Below are 18,087 nucleotides of genomic sequence, written 5' to 3' on the forward strand. Positions count from 1 at the left end.
AAAACAGTTACTGGTCAAATTTTGACTGTATTAAATATATTTTATTTAAACTAGGTTATCAATGCACGTGAATATGTGCCGGTAATTTACTGCTTCATATAAATTTTTATGTATATTTTCGTGAGCTCATATATCGTAGTGTTATCAAAGGCAAATCAGCCGTTCAAAAAAGTTGCTTCATATACTTTTTTTTTTTTTTTTTTTTTTTTTTGTTTTTTTGTAGTGAAAATAACAATTGTTAAAACTTAACCTATTCTGAACTACGCGAATCAAAAATCGCCATTAACCCACACGATACCATTCACGCAAGCTTTTTTTTTCAACATCAGAATCTAAATTTCGATGGCCATGAGAGATTATGTTCTGTGAGAAAGGTAAAAGATGGGTCTCGAGAGTTTCAGCGAAAGAATTTTACTCTCATGAAGTGCAGGCGGAGTTGAAAAAGGTGTATAAGTACTCTAGCCGAAATTTGAGAACACTCCCCTTTTACTTTTTTTTATACCTGCCTCCTTTAGTTCCCTATTCTAAAGGGATCGCCCACTGTTCAGAAAAAGTTTATGGCAGATAGATGATTATAAAAAGAATCGAACAAGACTTTAGTCAATTTCGTCCAGCATTTGATGAAGACATTTTTCATAGACTTTTTTTATTATAGAGGCATTATTTCAGCGGCTATGTAGGGTTTTCCTGGTATTAATAAACTGTAGTATACAACCATTTTATTTTTTTAATTTAGATTTTTATTATTAAGGGCTTATTCTTTAGCGCTTTCCAGCTGGTGTGATTATTACCTTGAAGAATTAGATTAAATTAAAAAATAAACATAAAATTAATAAAAAATAATTTTCAAGAATATTCGTTAGTTAGTTAGTTAGTTTAAAAAGGATAAAAAAGGAGGTTGTTGAAACTTTTTTGGAATTTTAAATAGACGTTTATTTTCGTTCTATACAAAATCTAAAAGTAATGATCTTCGAACTATTTTGGAATGTTTCTAGAACGTCTTCATTCTAAAAAGATGCAAAAGTAGTGATTTTGGAATATTTTTGGAACGCCTTTTTTAGTCTATAAAAAAGTCAAAAGTGGTGATTTTTGAACTATTTTGGATTGTTTTTAGAACGTCTTTTTAAGCACTAAAAAAAGGTAAAAAGTGGTGATTATGAAATTTTTTTGGAATGCCCATAAAAAATTCCAAAAAAGTTCCAAGAACGTCCTTTTTTGACTCGAAATTTGCTCATAAAAATTTTTTTTTACCGTTAAAATTGCTAATATTCCAAAAAAGTTCCATTTGAAATTCTAATCTGTCTCGTGTTTAGTAGTTCCACATGCGAATCTTTTTTGGATTTTTTTTGGAAGGTTTTTTTTTACACGCGATAATTTATACTAATAATTATAAAGTATCACTGAAAAAAATAATCGGTAACGATTATCGATTTTTTTTCAGTAACGGTTACCCGTTTTTTTCGGTAGCAGTTACCGATTTCCAATCAGTGATCTCTACTGATTTTAATCGGTAACCGATACTGAAAAATCGCTAATCTCTACCGATTTACATTTACTGAAAAAATAATTTCTTGATCTAGAAAAAATAAAAATTAATTGGTAATTACTAAACAAGCATGTCATTTAACAGAATAAAGAAAAAAAACTCTGTTATATCAAATACTTGGAGTTAATTATACATAACTTAGATTGCCCCGTATATTTCTGTAAACATTGTTTTTGTCGGTTGCGACAGCTGATTATATTTTTGAGGAAACAAAAAAAGAAGAACAATTACAAATTTAAATTAGTAATTGTTAGCTGTTTGGCTTAAAAGAAGTCATTGTTATTTATTAAAGTAAAAAGTCATATCACTTTTCATAGCCAGAAATGCCAAAAACGGTGACCCGATAACTTGAAATGCGGTTGAGTGAAATGCTATAGAGAATCGAAAAAAAAAATCCTAACATTCCTATGTATTTTAAATGGGGAAACTTCACAATCAAATGTAAAGTACTTAAAATTAAAATCAAGTGCTGAAACTTGCAGGGAATCGTTTTTTTTTTTAATGTCTACAACAATATTTCGAAGTGAGAGTATTTTGATGGGATAATAGTCCCTCCATAAGCATCTTGCAGCATAATTTGTGTGAAAGTATATATTATTGCCTTTACAATGAATGCACACATAATATGTTTAGCGAACTCAAATGTTTTTTGTATAGTGTATAAGTATCTTATAATTTTTTTTTTTTAACTGCTTTATCGTATAAAAGTGAATATGTGTAACTTTGATATGGAATACGTAACTAAAAGAGCTACAATGTCTTCACTATACTTTATAAACCGAGTACTGTTGCACACTTAAATACTATTTAATCAATTTACTCTTAACTTTATTACACTGTTCTTTATGCTTCAATGAATATTATTGTATTAATTAATAGCTCGTTAGTCTGATAATCATATCAGCAGTCTTACATTGAAATGTCGTTTTTAAGAAAAAATTTAAATGAGTGAATATTATTTGTAGTTAATTATTTTTGAAAATTCATTTTTATGGCTCATAAAATTACATCAGATATTGAAAAAAAATTTATTTTATTTAATTATGTAAAATGATTTGTAATTATTTATAAAATTATTATGAGTCGTAGAACCATTTGACAATAGAAAAAAGAAGATTGTTATATAATCACAGACTAATATGTTTTTAATAATATTTCTAGTAATATATTTTTGTTTTTCTTAAATGCAATACTCTCTCTGATAATTACGAAAATTTGGGGCCGTCGTTAAAGTTTGAGGGGCAATAAAAGTATTAATATTAATATATATCAATTCGGTTAACCGGGGGTTAGGAAGGGCATATCGGTGTGAGGGAACATTAGTGTCTACATAAACGCAGATAAAAGAATTACCTACCCGAGTTGCAATCTAATATATACTTTGAACCTAAATGAGCATTGAAAATCTACACTATAATGTCTACACTGATAAAAAAAGTTGACTTGATTCAAGAGCGAAAATCTTGAACCAAGAATTCCATTTCGAAGAAAATGATTTTTCTGAGTCAAAGGAAATTCCTTGAACCAAGAGAAATTTACTTGACCCAAGAATAATTTCTTGGCTCAAGAATTTTTTTCTTGACTCAAGAAAATCATTTTCATCAAAATGAAATTCTTGGTTCAAGATTTTTTTTCTTGAATCAAGTCAACTTTTTTATCAGAATATAGATTTTTTAAGACTTAATCATTGTAAAAGCTTGAAATGAACCAACTTATATTTACAAAGGCTTGAATTTAATTTATTTAGAGTTACAAAGATATGGATTAGACCTGCAAAGACATATGTCATCAAACGAGCGCACTATATTAATTAATTTTCTCGTTTCGTTTTATTTTTCAGGGCAGTAAAAAACATAAAATGTTATTCGTATCCTGCTTACTGTTCAAATAATGGAACCGACTGAAAGCTTCTAGTACATAAGGATTGATCAATAAATGCTCATCGCAACGAGGAAAAATACAACTTCTCAACTTGTACAAAGTGCTGTTTCAAGATATGCAAAATCGTTCAGCAAAATTACTCCATCTATCTGCAATGGAGATTCCCAAAACAGCAAGAAGCTTCATTCCAAGGTAGGAATTACTTCAAAGCTAATAAAATTTTTTTTTAAATTTACTTGTTAAATGGAAAATATACATAAGAACATGACTCAAAATGATTTAGAACGATTTTGGTTCAAATCATTTCCCATACGAAAAAAAACATATATGCAGGCAAATTGCATATATATTTTTTCGTACGGGTTTAAATCAGCTTTTTTGATCGGAGTAACAACTGAAGCTAAAACTGTTTTTAAGTCCCAATTTCGAACAGATTTCCTCTTCATATAATATGATATTCACATTGTAAACAAAAGGAGACAACAAATTAATTAAGCTGTTGACGCTAAATTGAGACCAAGGTCCGGAATTACATTTCGACTCGGGACCATTATTTGATTATTTTTTTAGCTTTTCAATAAAAAAACAATGAGTCTTCGATGTGCATTCAGAATCAAGTTTTTAGTTTTGATATATTGCTCTTTTTATAACTATGATACACTGGGAGAAAAAATAACTTTCAATAGAAATATCGGATTTTCTTTTTACTAGAAATAATACTTTCGGAAATTTTCAACCTATAATATGGTTTCAGTATAAAAATTTGAAGATTTCATTAAAAATCGTTTTCTTAATCGAAGAAATCTAAGTTCAGCTCGAGATTTGCTGATCTTCTTTTCTGCCAATAAAATTATTCTTTATCTTAGATGTGAAATTGATAATGCAATAATTTTTATTATTTTAAGTCTTAAGAAAATAGTGCTTCTACTAAAGGTTTTTTTTTCAGTGTAAGCTAGAGTTACGTGATAATTGATATTTAATCATAATAATAGGCAACGTCGATAAGAAAACTAAAACTCGTTTTATTCAAAATAAAATCGACCAAAGTTTTATTTACTTCAAAAAAAATTTTCATTCTTATAAAAATTTTATCACTCGAAATCTATTCAATAAATCGATTGTAAATTCAATAAAATAAAAATTATTCATTTCGTCAGTTACCCGTCCATTAAGAGTATAATATTTCAGCTAATACAGTTTTAAGAGACTAAATTTGGAGTCATTTAGAATACTAATAAAATTTTCAATTAAAATTCGATAATTTATAAAAAAAAAAAAAATTATTATTGAATAGATAAGTCAGCTCATTTTTCAGCATAAAAAAAAATTTTATCAAGCTCATTAAAAAAATTTATTTTTGATTCAATGGCAAGCCTTGTAAACAACATTAACCAAGCAATAGCTTTCGCCGCCGCACTCTACCATTAACTCCACGTATTTATAGGCTTGTTCATTTCGTTTTATGTTTCAATTTAGATGCATTGATACTCGTTCGTTTGCATATTATAAACTACTATTCATTTATCCACTTGAATGTTGCCCCGCCTAAATATTCATTATTACGATCCCTACATCGTATTGACACCCTCTTTTACTCAACCAAGACATTCTACACTAACCTATTTATCATTTGGCTATCGCCATTCATCTTTACGTTTTGTTGTGGTACTTATTGGAAATTTTATGTGCAGCATTTGATCACGATTATTTTTTTTCTTTATTATTTATTTCAATTTATACCTTAACAATTTTATTTATTAATATTTAAACTGCTTTGACGACTATGCTGCATAGGACTCAGTGCCATTCTCACATGTCTTTGATCCCTATAATACAAATTTTCACCAGTAGCATGGTTACTATGTAACATGATAAAAATTACCAGAAAAATAGTAAACAATTTCATTCTATATAATATCAATTCCCAATTCTTGAAAAATAGGTCTGGTCACCATGCAGAATAGTTATCATTACCATTCTCTTCTCTCTTGCTCTAAGACATTATGATGTATTCTTTCAATCTACATGTAGAAAAGTTACTTACGGAAAGCCATTCGTATTAACGGCTATCAGAACTTGGAATCAATTACTTTCAGACCTTGTTGTATTAAGCACTGAAAAATTTAGATCTACTTGTTATCCATTATTTCATAGGAAAGATCATGTACTTTTGTTTATGATAAATAATAAAAAATTGTACTCTTTTCAAATTTGATATTAATATTTTAATATTTTTATGCAAACAATAATTTATATAAATTGCACTATTTGTATACTTTTCATATTTACGACTCTAAGGGTACACAAGTTTCAGACCCAATAAATTTATTCAATAAATTTTACTATTGTGTTATCATGAGTGATGGTCATAAGTTATTATTTACCGAATGTCCCTAAATGACGACCCTTCTTAAGTACATCAGGTAGAAAGAACCGTAATTATTATGTTTCTTATTTAGTCAGTTAACACTCATCTGCCTTTATATCTCGTAGATAATAAGATACCAGAAAGTTGGTTCTGTTAATGACTATTTTCATTCACTTCAATAACATCCATGACCACTCAGGTATTTATATACACAAACAGTGCTGGTGGTAGTATTCGATACAAGTTTTTCGAATGATCACTAGCTAATAGTGAATATTCACTAATTCAGAGTTATAGCCGTACCACTTTTTAGAATAAGTGGTGCGACTATTACTCGGAATTACTAAATATTTACTAATTTTCACTAATTCATTTTTAGAGAGTATATAAAAAAAAAACTAAAAATTGTTATAAAATTTTAAAGACAGATGCATTAATTCAAAAACAGACCAATCATCGCAAATACAATCTACTTAGAGTAAAATGCGATAAAATTTTTCAACCCAGGTATCCTAATTTAAAATCTTATTAAAATTTTCCAAACTGCAGCTTATTTAAAAGAGCATAATTTCACAATGAAATAACATACTTTTTATTATAAATAAGCTTATCAATTTTTTTCATAAACGGATAGGTATTAAAAATTAATTAAAAATCATACCCATGACTAATTTCGGCTTATTATTACTGATGTGATATTCACAATCATAAAAAATAAATTGTATACATTGGCTGGTTATTAAAGACCCTTGTCGAGTTAAAAAATGCAGTAGAACAGGCTGACCGATAAGGTAGGCAACATGCACAAGTATCACGGTGAGACATCAACGAGTTTTGAATGTACGTTTAAATAAATTGCTATCCAATTACGCAAGCGTATAGCTCCAAGCAACCAAAACTCTCTCGAAATAATAAATCGATTCAATTTATGTACACTTATATTCTTATATATATTTGCCTTGTGATTTTACAATATTATCAATAAATGAAGTAATTGCTTTTACTGATTACATGAACAATCGTTACTAAAAGTTGATAATGCCACCGAGTCACAAATTTTTCCGACGCTCAGTATCATCATCAATATTCAGGTTTATCATAAAAAGTTTTGTGGTAATAAAAGAAATTCGCGCTTGGTAAATGTCTTAAAAATTTACATTTGCTAATGAAGTATATAAACGAAAAACATATCGACTGCGAAATGTTGTGTTTGCGTACCGTAGTGAGGAATAATCGCCTGCAGGATGCAAGAAGATGCGCCACCATTCCGCTAGATGGCAAAAGGAATATCTTCCTTAAGATCCCTTTCATCACTCGTTTACCTTCACCGTACTCGCCACTGCCAATCGATATCTATAAAATTTAACTTTTATTTTATATAATTTGCTCAAGTGACTCAATACGTTATTTATTAGGTACTGATAGTCATTTTTCAAGTTAATTATTATACGTTGGCAATAATAAAAAATAATAATAAATGAATAACAATGAAGGATTTTAAATATAAATATTAGTCTAAATTATTTATTATGACAATAATAATCAAGTTGATTTATTGATTACTTCAATATCATCAATGAAATGGAATTTCATTTATTATGTTACAAATAATTTAAAAAAAAATTTCAATAATAAATTTCAAAAGGTTCGCGAGCTTAGGAATGTCAGAAACATCTGCATGAAAACTGAAAAAGTTTACAATTCAGAAGAATCGCGATCTGTATCAATTAGAGCCATGCGGGGTAAGTGTGCGCAAAACGATGCATTCCGGTTCGAAATGAATGGGTTTACGCATACTTACCCACCGCGCACACTTGCCCCACATGACTAAATTACTCTCGTGAATCATTTACTCTTTAAACATGAATAAATGAAATAAGTGAATATTCACTGATTCGGAGTACGAATCGAACCACTTTTTGGAATTAGAGGTTCGATTTGGATTTTGAATTAGTGAATGTCCACTTTTTTTTTACTAATTCATGTTTAGAGAATAATATCGCTTTCTGTATTAATAAAAGTTTGAATCAAATTCGTGTCTTAATTAGAATCTAAGATAGTCTGTGACGATAAATTATCAACTATAGCAATAATTTATAAAAAAGAAAGAAGTTTTTTAGTGTATAAATTTCATTCGGAAAGAGTGTACTATATACAAAAAAATCAGTGTAGCAACAGAACACTTTTTTACGAAGTTATAAACAATCAAAGGGTGTTCGAATTTATAAATCCCAAAAACCACATTTTTCAATCTTCAATTGTTTATATTTCGGCTAAAAATTTTTTAAGGCTCATGAAATTTTGAATAGGAGTAGCATAAGCTTCACTTTACCGATCTATATATATCACATTATGATGCGGTTTTTAAACGCAAGTTATTCATGTTTTAAATTAAAGGTCATAATACTTTATGACCAGATCATAGTTACACTGAAAAAACGGATTTCTTACAGTTTTAAGCATCAGGAATGTCACTCTACGTCAAAACTGTAAAAATTACATTATATCTAAGATGCGGCAATTATTACAGCTTCATATAAAACTTTCTTCAATCCTTAAAAGCAAATAGGTTTTCAACCTTCAAATTTTGTGGTAAAAATTAATAACTCACGTAACTTTTTCTATAAATTATTTTCTACAAATTAATTTAGCTCGGCTTACATTCTCAATGATTAAAGTTACTATTTTATATAGTATCGTTTTACTCAAGCAACAAGGTTTTGAAATTACAGTTTGAGATATGATAATTCACAGAATATTTATCATTTTAGAGAATAAGTGGAACTTCTAATCTTATGACAAATTGTAGAATTTCGAGTGGAACTTTTTTTGAACTTTTGTAATTTTGATAGAAAAAAAAAAAAATATTTTATTTAAAACTTCATATGAGCGAATTTTGAGTGAAAAAGATCGTTTTTAAAACATTTCTCAGAACGCATTTTTACTACATTTCGTCCTCGTTTCGAAAAAGTTTAAAAACCTCTAATTTGGAATTTTTTATAAAGGTTTTTAATTCTTATGGAGCTATCGGTTTTTAATGGGAAGTTTTTCGAAAAAAGGTACATTATAAGTTATGTAAAAAGAAAAAGTATAATAAAATTAATGAATTATCTTGAAAGCTTTACTTTTTACCAAACTTTATAGCAAAACGAAGAAGAAAATTACGACTTGGTTTTTATTCAAGCTTCAACAATGCTTTTACGATCATAAGACAATTATTGATGGAGTTTTTGTGTAGCTCGGGTAAAACTAAAATGAAGTTCACCAGAGGATACAATAAACGCTAAAGTCGACGTAGCTGACCAAAGCGATGAAGAATGAATGCTCCTTTAGCAAGAGCTGAGATTTACTTGGCTCGCGAGTGCAATGTCCTCTCAGTCTTCTTCTTTATATTTTTTTTTTTATTCTCCTTACTTTTTTATTCATTTTTTTTTCTTCGTTACTATCGTTACCAACTATTCAATAAACTTCTTCGGTGTTACCTATTCGTTATTTCAATTTTGTTTAATGTACTCGTAAAAAACAGATGTCGTATTTGTCACTAAATTAATATATAATGATTTTTTTTTAACTTTCTGCTATGAAAATTGAAAATTTTCAAAACAAGGGAAGTTAATGGTTTCGGAACGATTTTCGAAAATCAAGTTTTCATCAAAAGTCAATGTTTCGATGTCCTAAGAAGTTATTCTGACTATTTTTTGATGGACATCCGTCCGCGCTTGTGTATGTGTGTGTGTAAGTGGGAAAGTTCTCTACGGAAATTGAAAGGAATCAAAACTTAGAGTCGATTAAATTTTGAAATCGATCGGCCGAGTTGTTTTCAAGTATGTAACACCAATCACTTCCAACAGTGCTGCCAGCAGTATTTGGAGTACTAATGATCACAAATACAATACTAATCACTTTCAACAATGTTGCTAGACTCATTAGCCATATTTATAAGGAACACTAATAGAACATCATTCATAACTAACCGCTTCCAATAGTGTTGCAAACTTCATTAGTCGAAATACTAATGAACATTAATAGAATACTATCTAACACTAATCACATCTAATTATCACTAATAAAACCGTTATGAACACTAATGAATGTTCAACAGTGTTCATAAGTGTTAATTAGTTTTTTTCCGTAAGGGTAGCCTACAGAGTTAACCGTTTTTCGGATTTTTGGTTTTCAATTCAATCAAATTAGTCATATCACTGTTAGGCTAGAAAACAAAAGCTTTTTTTTTTTTCATAAAAAATAAAGTACACCGTAAAAAATCTCCGGGGTATGTCCAAGCGGTGTAGGTGTGAAAATAACGCCGCCGCCGGTGTAAATATTCTAGACCGGTGTTAAAATATCTTATTTTATGAATATTTTTACTTACTTGATCACTATATTTGTTAATAAATAATATTTTTTATTAATTTTCATAAAGAACTGACATTTTTTGTGTTTTATAATCTTTAAAGTTAATACTCCAAGCAGACGCAGTTTACCCTACTTTTACACCGGTTAACCCGCTTGTAACACCGGTGTAATTTTATTTTTACACCGGGCGGAGTTGAAATGAGTCCATTTTTAACACCGCTCTTTTTACAGTGTATATACTCTATAATCTTAGTTAAATTTTAGTATAATCTAAACTATCAAAATATAATATACCCCATTTTACAATAAATTTCATAATTATTCGATCTTTTAATAATTATGAATTCAGCGTTTTCTACAATAAAAATTATTCTTTACTTATACGTCTGCGAACTATTTTTTTCGTAATATTCTAAAATTTCTTTGTTTTTGTAAGTTTGCTTTCACAAAACTCATTATAAATTTAAACTATGTGAATCCAGCTGCTGTTTAAAGTTACAGCGTTATAAGCTATTCCTGTAGTTAAATTCAACTTGAGATGCTGAATAAAGTTTGAAAAATTTTATATTAAAAAGCCCAAGAAAAATCGTACTGCGTTGGCTTAAAATTATTTTGACTGATCGAGCATCATAAATACTTCTAACTTCTCACACAGGAAATTGAAATATTAAAAGAAAAGAAACTTATCATAATCAGTTACATTTTACACCTTTAATTACACGGAAAGAAATTTTCTTTAAAAATTACCGTTAAATTCACTGTAATCGTAGGACATAATGCAGTACTTTTATTTATTACCATTTTTGAAATAATAATTAGGAAAAAATTCATTTATTTTGTGGTAAACTTCATAAAATTTACTGAAAACCGAATAAAATTTACAGTAGACTACGGTAAAATTTGTCGAAAAAAAGTTAAAACTTATCTGACTTACCAACAAATGATTAGGTCGTGCCATTCGTCACACGATTACAGTGAATTTAACGGTAATTTTAAAGGAAATTTCTTTCCGTGTAGATGCGTCTCGTAAAGTTTTAAAAATCATTTTTGAGTGCAAAAAAAATCAGTATTTAATATGGGTTTTTGTAAGAATATTTTTATCTCACAATTTCGAGATCTTGGAAAATAAATCAATTAATCGAGGGGGATTTTGATAATTGAAACAGAAATAAAAGAAGAATCTACTATCGATGCTCTGTAGAATTTGAAATAGTGACAATAGTGACTATTCACTATTAACTATTCGCTAAAAGTGAATTAGTATAAGTCACTGCAAATCAGTAAATACTCACTATTTCTACAGCTATAATGTATCCCTGATTCGGTAAATAGTATAACTTATAGCTGGTTCTAAGTGCATATTCACTTATACGCAGTGAATTTCACTAATTCGTTTTTAGAGAGTAGTAATAACTAATTGCATAGTTAAGAGAGACTATTGTGAATTTTACTATGCTTATAGTAATTTTCACAATAATAGTTGATTCTAATCTCCGTCAGGCGACTAACATAGCCTAGCTTTATCATGACACCACAGCATTTCGAACAAGAATAAATTCTCCGTGTTCTAAATGTGCTGACCCAGATACTGGACCGTGCAATAATCAATCATAATTGATCAAGATCTGAAAGATTAATTTAAAAAATTTATAATCCTTGATGCCATGATTGACTACCACATTTTCTTACTCTTTAAACATGAATAAGCGAATATTCACTAATCTAGAGTGCCAATCGAACCACTTTTCACAATTAGTGGTTCGATTTGCACTTTGAATTAGTTAATATTCACTTATTTTCACTTATTTATGTTTAGAGAGAAAGCAATCAACTCTTCATTTACAAAAATAATTTATAATTAAATAACTAGAGTAGTACTCTAACATAAATAAAGAATTACTTAGAAAATTAAGTTGCCTAATAAACATTAATTTTACACCATAGTTACAAAGTATAGTGATTTTATCGTCGAAATTGAAATAAAACTACAAATTAACTTGTTTAAACGTCATTGTCGGATAACAGTATAGTGTTGTCATTAAATGAATCCCCGGCTGGTCGTTGGGGTACCCCAATGGCGTTTTGAATGGGGCATTAGACCCATTTCAGCTACCCATTTTTAACTCGACTCAAATGAGAAGAATCTCTTCTCCATCTCACGCCCTCGTCTCATTTCCGACACGCGCCTCACAGCACCACGCGAACAGAGCTTAGAGGCCCTGACTTTTACGATTCTGTTCGAGTGGTCGTAAAACCCAAGTTTACTACCGTCATGATTATCGAGCAAACTGTCTGCCACCTGTCGGAGCCCCACAAGTGGTTGAGAAATTATGGTTTACTTTTTTTATGAGATAGTTCTTCATTTACATTGACTATCAAATTTATTTATGTTTAGAATTCATACATAGATAAAAATTTCGGCTATTGTTTCTCAGCACTTTTATCAGTACGAGCACAATCCTCACAACGACCCACTATTCCGTTCAGTCTGACTGAATATATTTTTTTCTTAACAAAAAATAAAATGGCACTTGAATAAAAATTTAGCTAAAGAAGTAAACAAACTAGTCCCGATGAGTTTAAAAATAAAATATTTAAAATAATCGGTCAGAAAGTATTAAATGGCGAGCTGGGCTAGAGCAGCTTATGACGGACATTACTCGGCTCGTTACAGAATAATTTACGAGGTGTAAACTGTAGGGGCGATAATCCTACGACATTTACATCCTAATAAACAGTTAGATACTGTGATAAATAGCATTCTGTTTATTTATTTGTTTGTTTGTTTCTTTTTTCGATAAATATGAATTTTTTTTTTCTATTTTAATCGATAACATTTTTAGCTTTACATATTTACTGACTAAAATGTTGGAAAAAAAAAATTTAAATGTAGGAGGTGGAGGCAAAGCAGGGTACTTAAGGAAATATAAAATTTTTGGACACTCGAATACAAAAATCTTTTTTTTTATATATTCAAAGTGAATAGAAAAAATTTTCAGCTGCCGTTAAAAAAAAAATATTTTTTGCGGGCAAAATGGGATACTCCCTAAAGAATTTATTAATTTCCATCAACTCAAAACAGCATTTTTTTCAAATTCGTAGTCGTTTTTATCACATAAATAGACGATCTCGGCTCCATCTCCCATTTTTTAGTCTAATCTCACATTTCACCTCCTCAAGTACATCGTTGATAAAAATAATTCTATTGTAAGCCTAAAACTATAAAGTCCTTTATTCAAACTTCCATGTGAACTTTTTCCAATTTTCATGTTTTTGAATCGATTGAAATTCAGTTGACTCAAGTACGCGACGTATTTCAGAAAAAAACTCGATTTTTATCAATGCATAAAGAAAAATGACTTCTTTCATTGTAAATTGATAAGAAAAAAATCAAATTGATTTCATTCCATTTTTGTGCAAAAACAAAATTTTTCAAAGTAGTAAAAAAAAATTCAAAATAATGTTAAATTACATTTACAAAAGAGATTTTGGAATGTCAAAAAAACAGTTTACAACACAAACTTTTATTACAAAATTCTAGGGTACCCTATCCCCCTCCCCCCTAATTACTATAGTTACAAAGAAAACAAACATTCGATATCCCACAAAACAGCATATATTGAACACACAAATGCTTAGTAAAGCGGTATCTTGAAAGTGTGATCCTGTAAATGTGTAGTGAACCGGCGGCACTTAAACGACGTAAAGGACGCGTTGGATGGACCAATAATCGTTTAAACCACGTTGGGTTACGACGATGCTGGCAGTTTGAACGTCCAAATGGGTATGCCGGGTTAGTTCATGGTTGATTTCAAAGGTGGCGCTCTGAATACCCACAGCTTGGCGCCGGCACGCGTGTCGAGCGCATCGCGCGAAGTTACGTGCTTTGATAGAGTGTGGTGGGGGAAAAGGGGGGCGGTGCTTGTCATGATATGGGCGTTGTTTTCAAACGGGACTACTTTCTCTACGCGTAGTAGTTTCGTCTGATGCTCGTGACGAATTCAATTCTGATTGGTCCTTAAGCGCAGCTTTCCCCCCAACCCCTTCTTCCTACTTAAATTCTGTAACTATTGTACGGATTCAAATGTACACTCAAGAGTTTTTATTTTTCATAAGCTTGGCTATTGTTTAAATAATTTTTTTTGCCACGGATATTTCGATCATTGTTCTATTGTGGTAAATAATTAATCTGTTATTTAACCACTTTAATGGCATAGAAAAGTAAGAATGAAATTGCTAAGCCCATAGGCTGCTCTTTTGCCGCTTTATCTTCTGCTGCTGCTAGCGACAACTACTCTGATACAGAATGCGGTTCTGAATTTAATCCGGCGGCACATTGGAAAGTTTGTAAAATCCCCGACAGGGGGCACTGATCTGCGCCGAAAATAAGCGAGAGGAAGTGAGACAAAAGAGAGACGAGAAAGTGAAAAAACGATAGCAGCAGCAGAAAGGGGGAGTGAGCAAGCAAATTATCGTAGAAGTGGAAGAGAAAGAGCGAGAGAGTGCGCATATTAAGTTTGGGCTTAAGAGTGGGAGTAAACAAGAGAGAAGTCAGCAAAAGTGATTGAGTTAGAGAAAGATGAATGTCACGTGTAATCGAGACGGGTAGAAAAGAGAGGGTGGAAATGGTGGAAACGAGACCAGAGTGAGGAGAGCTCGGTTATCGCTTCAGAGGGGTACCACACGTGAGGAACAAAGATGGCAGTACTGGTGCGCGCTCTGTCTGCACACACGAATCGGTTAGAGGAGGAGTGAGTTTGTGGATTGAAGCGAGAGCGTAAAGGAGAGAAAGTAATGGCCATTATAAGAGCAAGAGAGAAAGCTCGAGAATTAAAGCGAGAGAGAGAACGCGAGAGGCCGGAGTTAGGAAGAGACGGACTGAGTGTACAGAGTGGCGGTACACGGGGCGCGAGAAAAGCAGTAGTGTGCCGTGGACCACCGCACTGGCATACCGTGGTTCGTTACGATTCCCTTAGTACAGCTTGCGTACTTATCCAACGTCATCGGCGATTCACATTTTCTCAAGTGCTAGTGCAGTGAAGATCGAACGACCAACCGTCAAGCTCGGTCATTATCAAGTAGCTTTCATTAACGCAGTCATTTTATTGCCTATTAGAAATTTATCATTTCTAGATACATACATAGTATTATTATTTATTTGTTTCATATATATTTGTATAAACATAGTAATAAACAGAAGGTGCTTACGATTTAAAAACCACATCGATACCTTGCATCAGGTCTTTAAAGAAAGGTCGCGTGCCGTTGGCCGCACGGGACACCCGAAGCGGCGTTTATAGCCCGTCTTATTGCCCAGTTTATTACATCGTAACGGCTTAACGATAATCGGCCACACGGGCCGACGATTTCTCGGCAGAGATCATCCGGTTGAACAGAACCATAAACACACGTTGTCATGAGCTACCCAAATACGCGTTCCGCTCTTTTTAACTATTGACGATTGACAGAGCACGTTTAGCTCACCGGCCGCCGATGACTTTTACGACCTCGCGGCCGGTTTTACCTTGTTTTAACTTAGTGGTATCTGTCTCATTGACACTTTATTGTTTTATCATTATTAACTGGTGATTAGTATTGTTGATAATAATAATAAAATAAATCGTGTGATTGGAGTTAAATACCCAATAAAATACGATAGAGTTTTTTTTTCGTGCTAACCGGTGTTTGAGTGCAAGTGTTTCAAGATACCCGGGATAATGAACTCGTACTTTGAGCAGAGCGCGAGTGGCTTCTACGGAAGCCACCATCATCAGACAAGTGCAGCAGGTCAACACCATGATCCAGCGACCGCCGCAGCCTACAGCCGATTTCCACTTGGTCTGGGAATGTCACCGTACGCCTCCAGCCAACATCATCACCACACATCCAGCAGCCTTGGGATCCATCCTGGGAGCGGAACTAATACCAGGCCACCGCAGGATTCCCCGTACGATGCGAGTGTCGCGACTGCCTGCAAGTTGTACTCGTCAACCCCTGAAGCGACTGGACACACGACATCCTCATATTCGAGTGCAGCAATAAAGGATTGCAAGCAACAGGAACAAGCTGTGGCTGCTGCTGCAGCGGCTCACCAAAATGGCTATGCAGCGGTGATGGCTGCAGCCGCTGTCAAAGACGTTTGGCAGTCAGCGACGTCAGGCGCCAATGGCCAAAGCAATCCGGTGGTACGTCCATCCGCGTGTACGCCTGAAGGCACGCGAGTCGGCAGCTACGGCGGTCTCGTGGGCGGCGATCCCGCCTCGAGTCCCGGTAACAACGGCTCCTCGAGGTCCCTGACTTCCTCGTGGAACACCTGCAGTCTTAACTCCACCGCGAGCCAACCGGTCGCCACTCAACTACACCAACAACCCACTGGTAACCATACCTTCTACCCCTGGATGGCCATAGCAGGTGAGTTTGCATTAATAATTTCGCGTGTCCGATTATCATAACAGCCGGGATGAAATATTATTACGAACGCGTGCAAGAGAACAGAATTAGGGCTAGAGGAATACGGAGCCACGTGCTATGAGATATAAAAAAAAAAGCAGGAGATTATATCTCTAATTTTTTAAAATTATTTTTCGTTAAGAAATTAAAGATTAAATTTTTTCTGTCAACTTGAAGTTATTTTTATATTTAGGTTGTGGATATTTTTTAGAAATATAAATTTATCTAGTCTTTAAATCTCACGTATTGTCCCCACGGAAAGAAAAAAAACATATGCACTTTTCGTAAAACGCGGTACGATCAAAGTACATCACATTCATCATACGTATTAACGAATTTATCGTCTCAGTGAGGCTAAAAATACTTTATCGCCGATCCAATCCACTCGGATGGAACATTTTTTCAGTGCTGTGAAATATCATTAATGAACGAACACCAATGATCAATAACAAAGCGCCGACTTATCGAACTTTTTCGCTTTCAAAAGCCATAGTAATAAAAAATGACAAAATTTCGACGAGTTAAATTATTCCGCTAGATGTTTATTGAACGTATTTATAATAAATAATGAGAATAGAATATGATCACACCTTCGGAGATATAAAACATCTCACTTTCTAATCGCATACCTGTCAAAGAGAGGGTAGCAATGGGAATGGAGAATCCGCTCTTGAGGATCTGAAGAGCGAATCTACGGGGAGACAGAATGGAGTCAAGTGCGTGTAAAATTGTCGGGTACGCGATATATAATAGAACGAGGTATGAGAGTAGGTTTGGGGGCTCGAGTGTCTCTTCCCCGTGTAGGACACTTGCCCCTCCGGAACTGGGATTCCGGTAGTCAGCTGTTTCTATCGTCCCTGTATATTATCTTCTTTGTCCTGCTTCTGCCTTGACGTACGCATATATTCATACAGAAAGACTAGTATCGGTGTTGGGATTCTTGACGTTTTTGTTTTTGGGCTTTTACATACACGGAAAAAAAGGATTTCTTGGTGCAAAAAAATTTTTTCTTGTCACAAGAAATGTTTTCTTGCCCCAAGAAAAAATTTTCTCGCCTTAAGACTTTTTTTCTTGTCTCAATTTTTTCATGTATCAAGAAATTTATTCTTACTTCAAGAAAATATTTTCTTATTTCAAAAAAATTTTTTCTCGACTCAAGACATTTTTTTCTTATTTCAAGAAGACTTTTTCTGACCTCACGAAAAATTTTTCAGGCCTCAAGAAAAGGTTCGTTTTTAATTTATAATGCAAAAAATTTCTTGAATCAAGTAAAATTTTCTAGACGCGAGTAAAAATCTTTTGCACTAAAAAATCCTTTTTTTCTGTGTAAAAGCTCCATTATTACATACATTACAATGCATACAATTTTTGTGATCATTTCCACACTTGTTTACACCGTTCAATATCATTTAACTCTGTACGTATCTCAGTACGTTATCTTATTGATAGTAAACCCTTCTCATTTGCACACTTGTATGCATTGTTA

General features: G+C 32.4%; 1 protein-coding gene across 5 annotated transcripts in view; it reads left to right on the plus strand.

Moving 5' to 3' along the window:
- The window catches only part of LOC103579963 (homeotic protein ultrabithorax), a 265,005-nt gene that overhangs the window by 74,932 nt on the left and 171,986 nt on the right, over positions 1–18,087 (plus strand). For 4 of the 5 annotated variants that reach the window (XM_014440499.1, XM_008561535.3, XM_008561536.3 and 1 more), the window contains exon 1: positions 15,068–16,562. In XM_014440499.1, coding sequence (XP_014295985.1) covers positions 15,869–16,562 — 694 coding nt within the window. In that variant the 5' untranslated portion in view covers positions 15,068–15,868. Of the gene's footprint in view, positions 1–3,386; positions 3,620–15,067; positions 16,563–18,087 lie in introns of those variants that run through there. The other variant, XR_008403381.1, reaches the window with a different exon arrangement.

This window comes from Microplitis demolitor, chromosome 3, assembly GCF_026212275.2.
Source record: "Microplitis demolitor isolate Queensland-Clemson2020A chromosome 3, iyMicDemo2.1a, whole genome shotgun sequence".
In the NCBI taxonomy this organism is placed as follows: Eukaryota; Metazoa; Arthropoda; class Insecta; order Hymenoptera; family Braconidae; genus Microplitis; species Microplitis demolitor.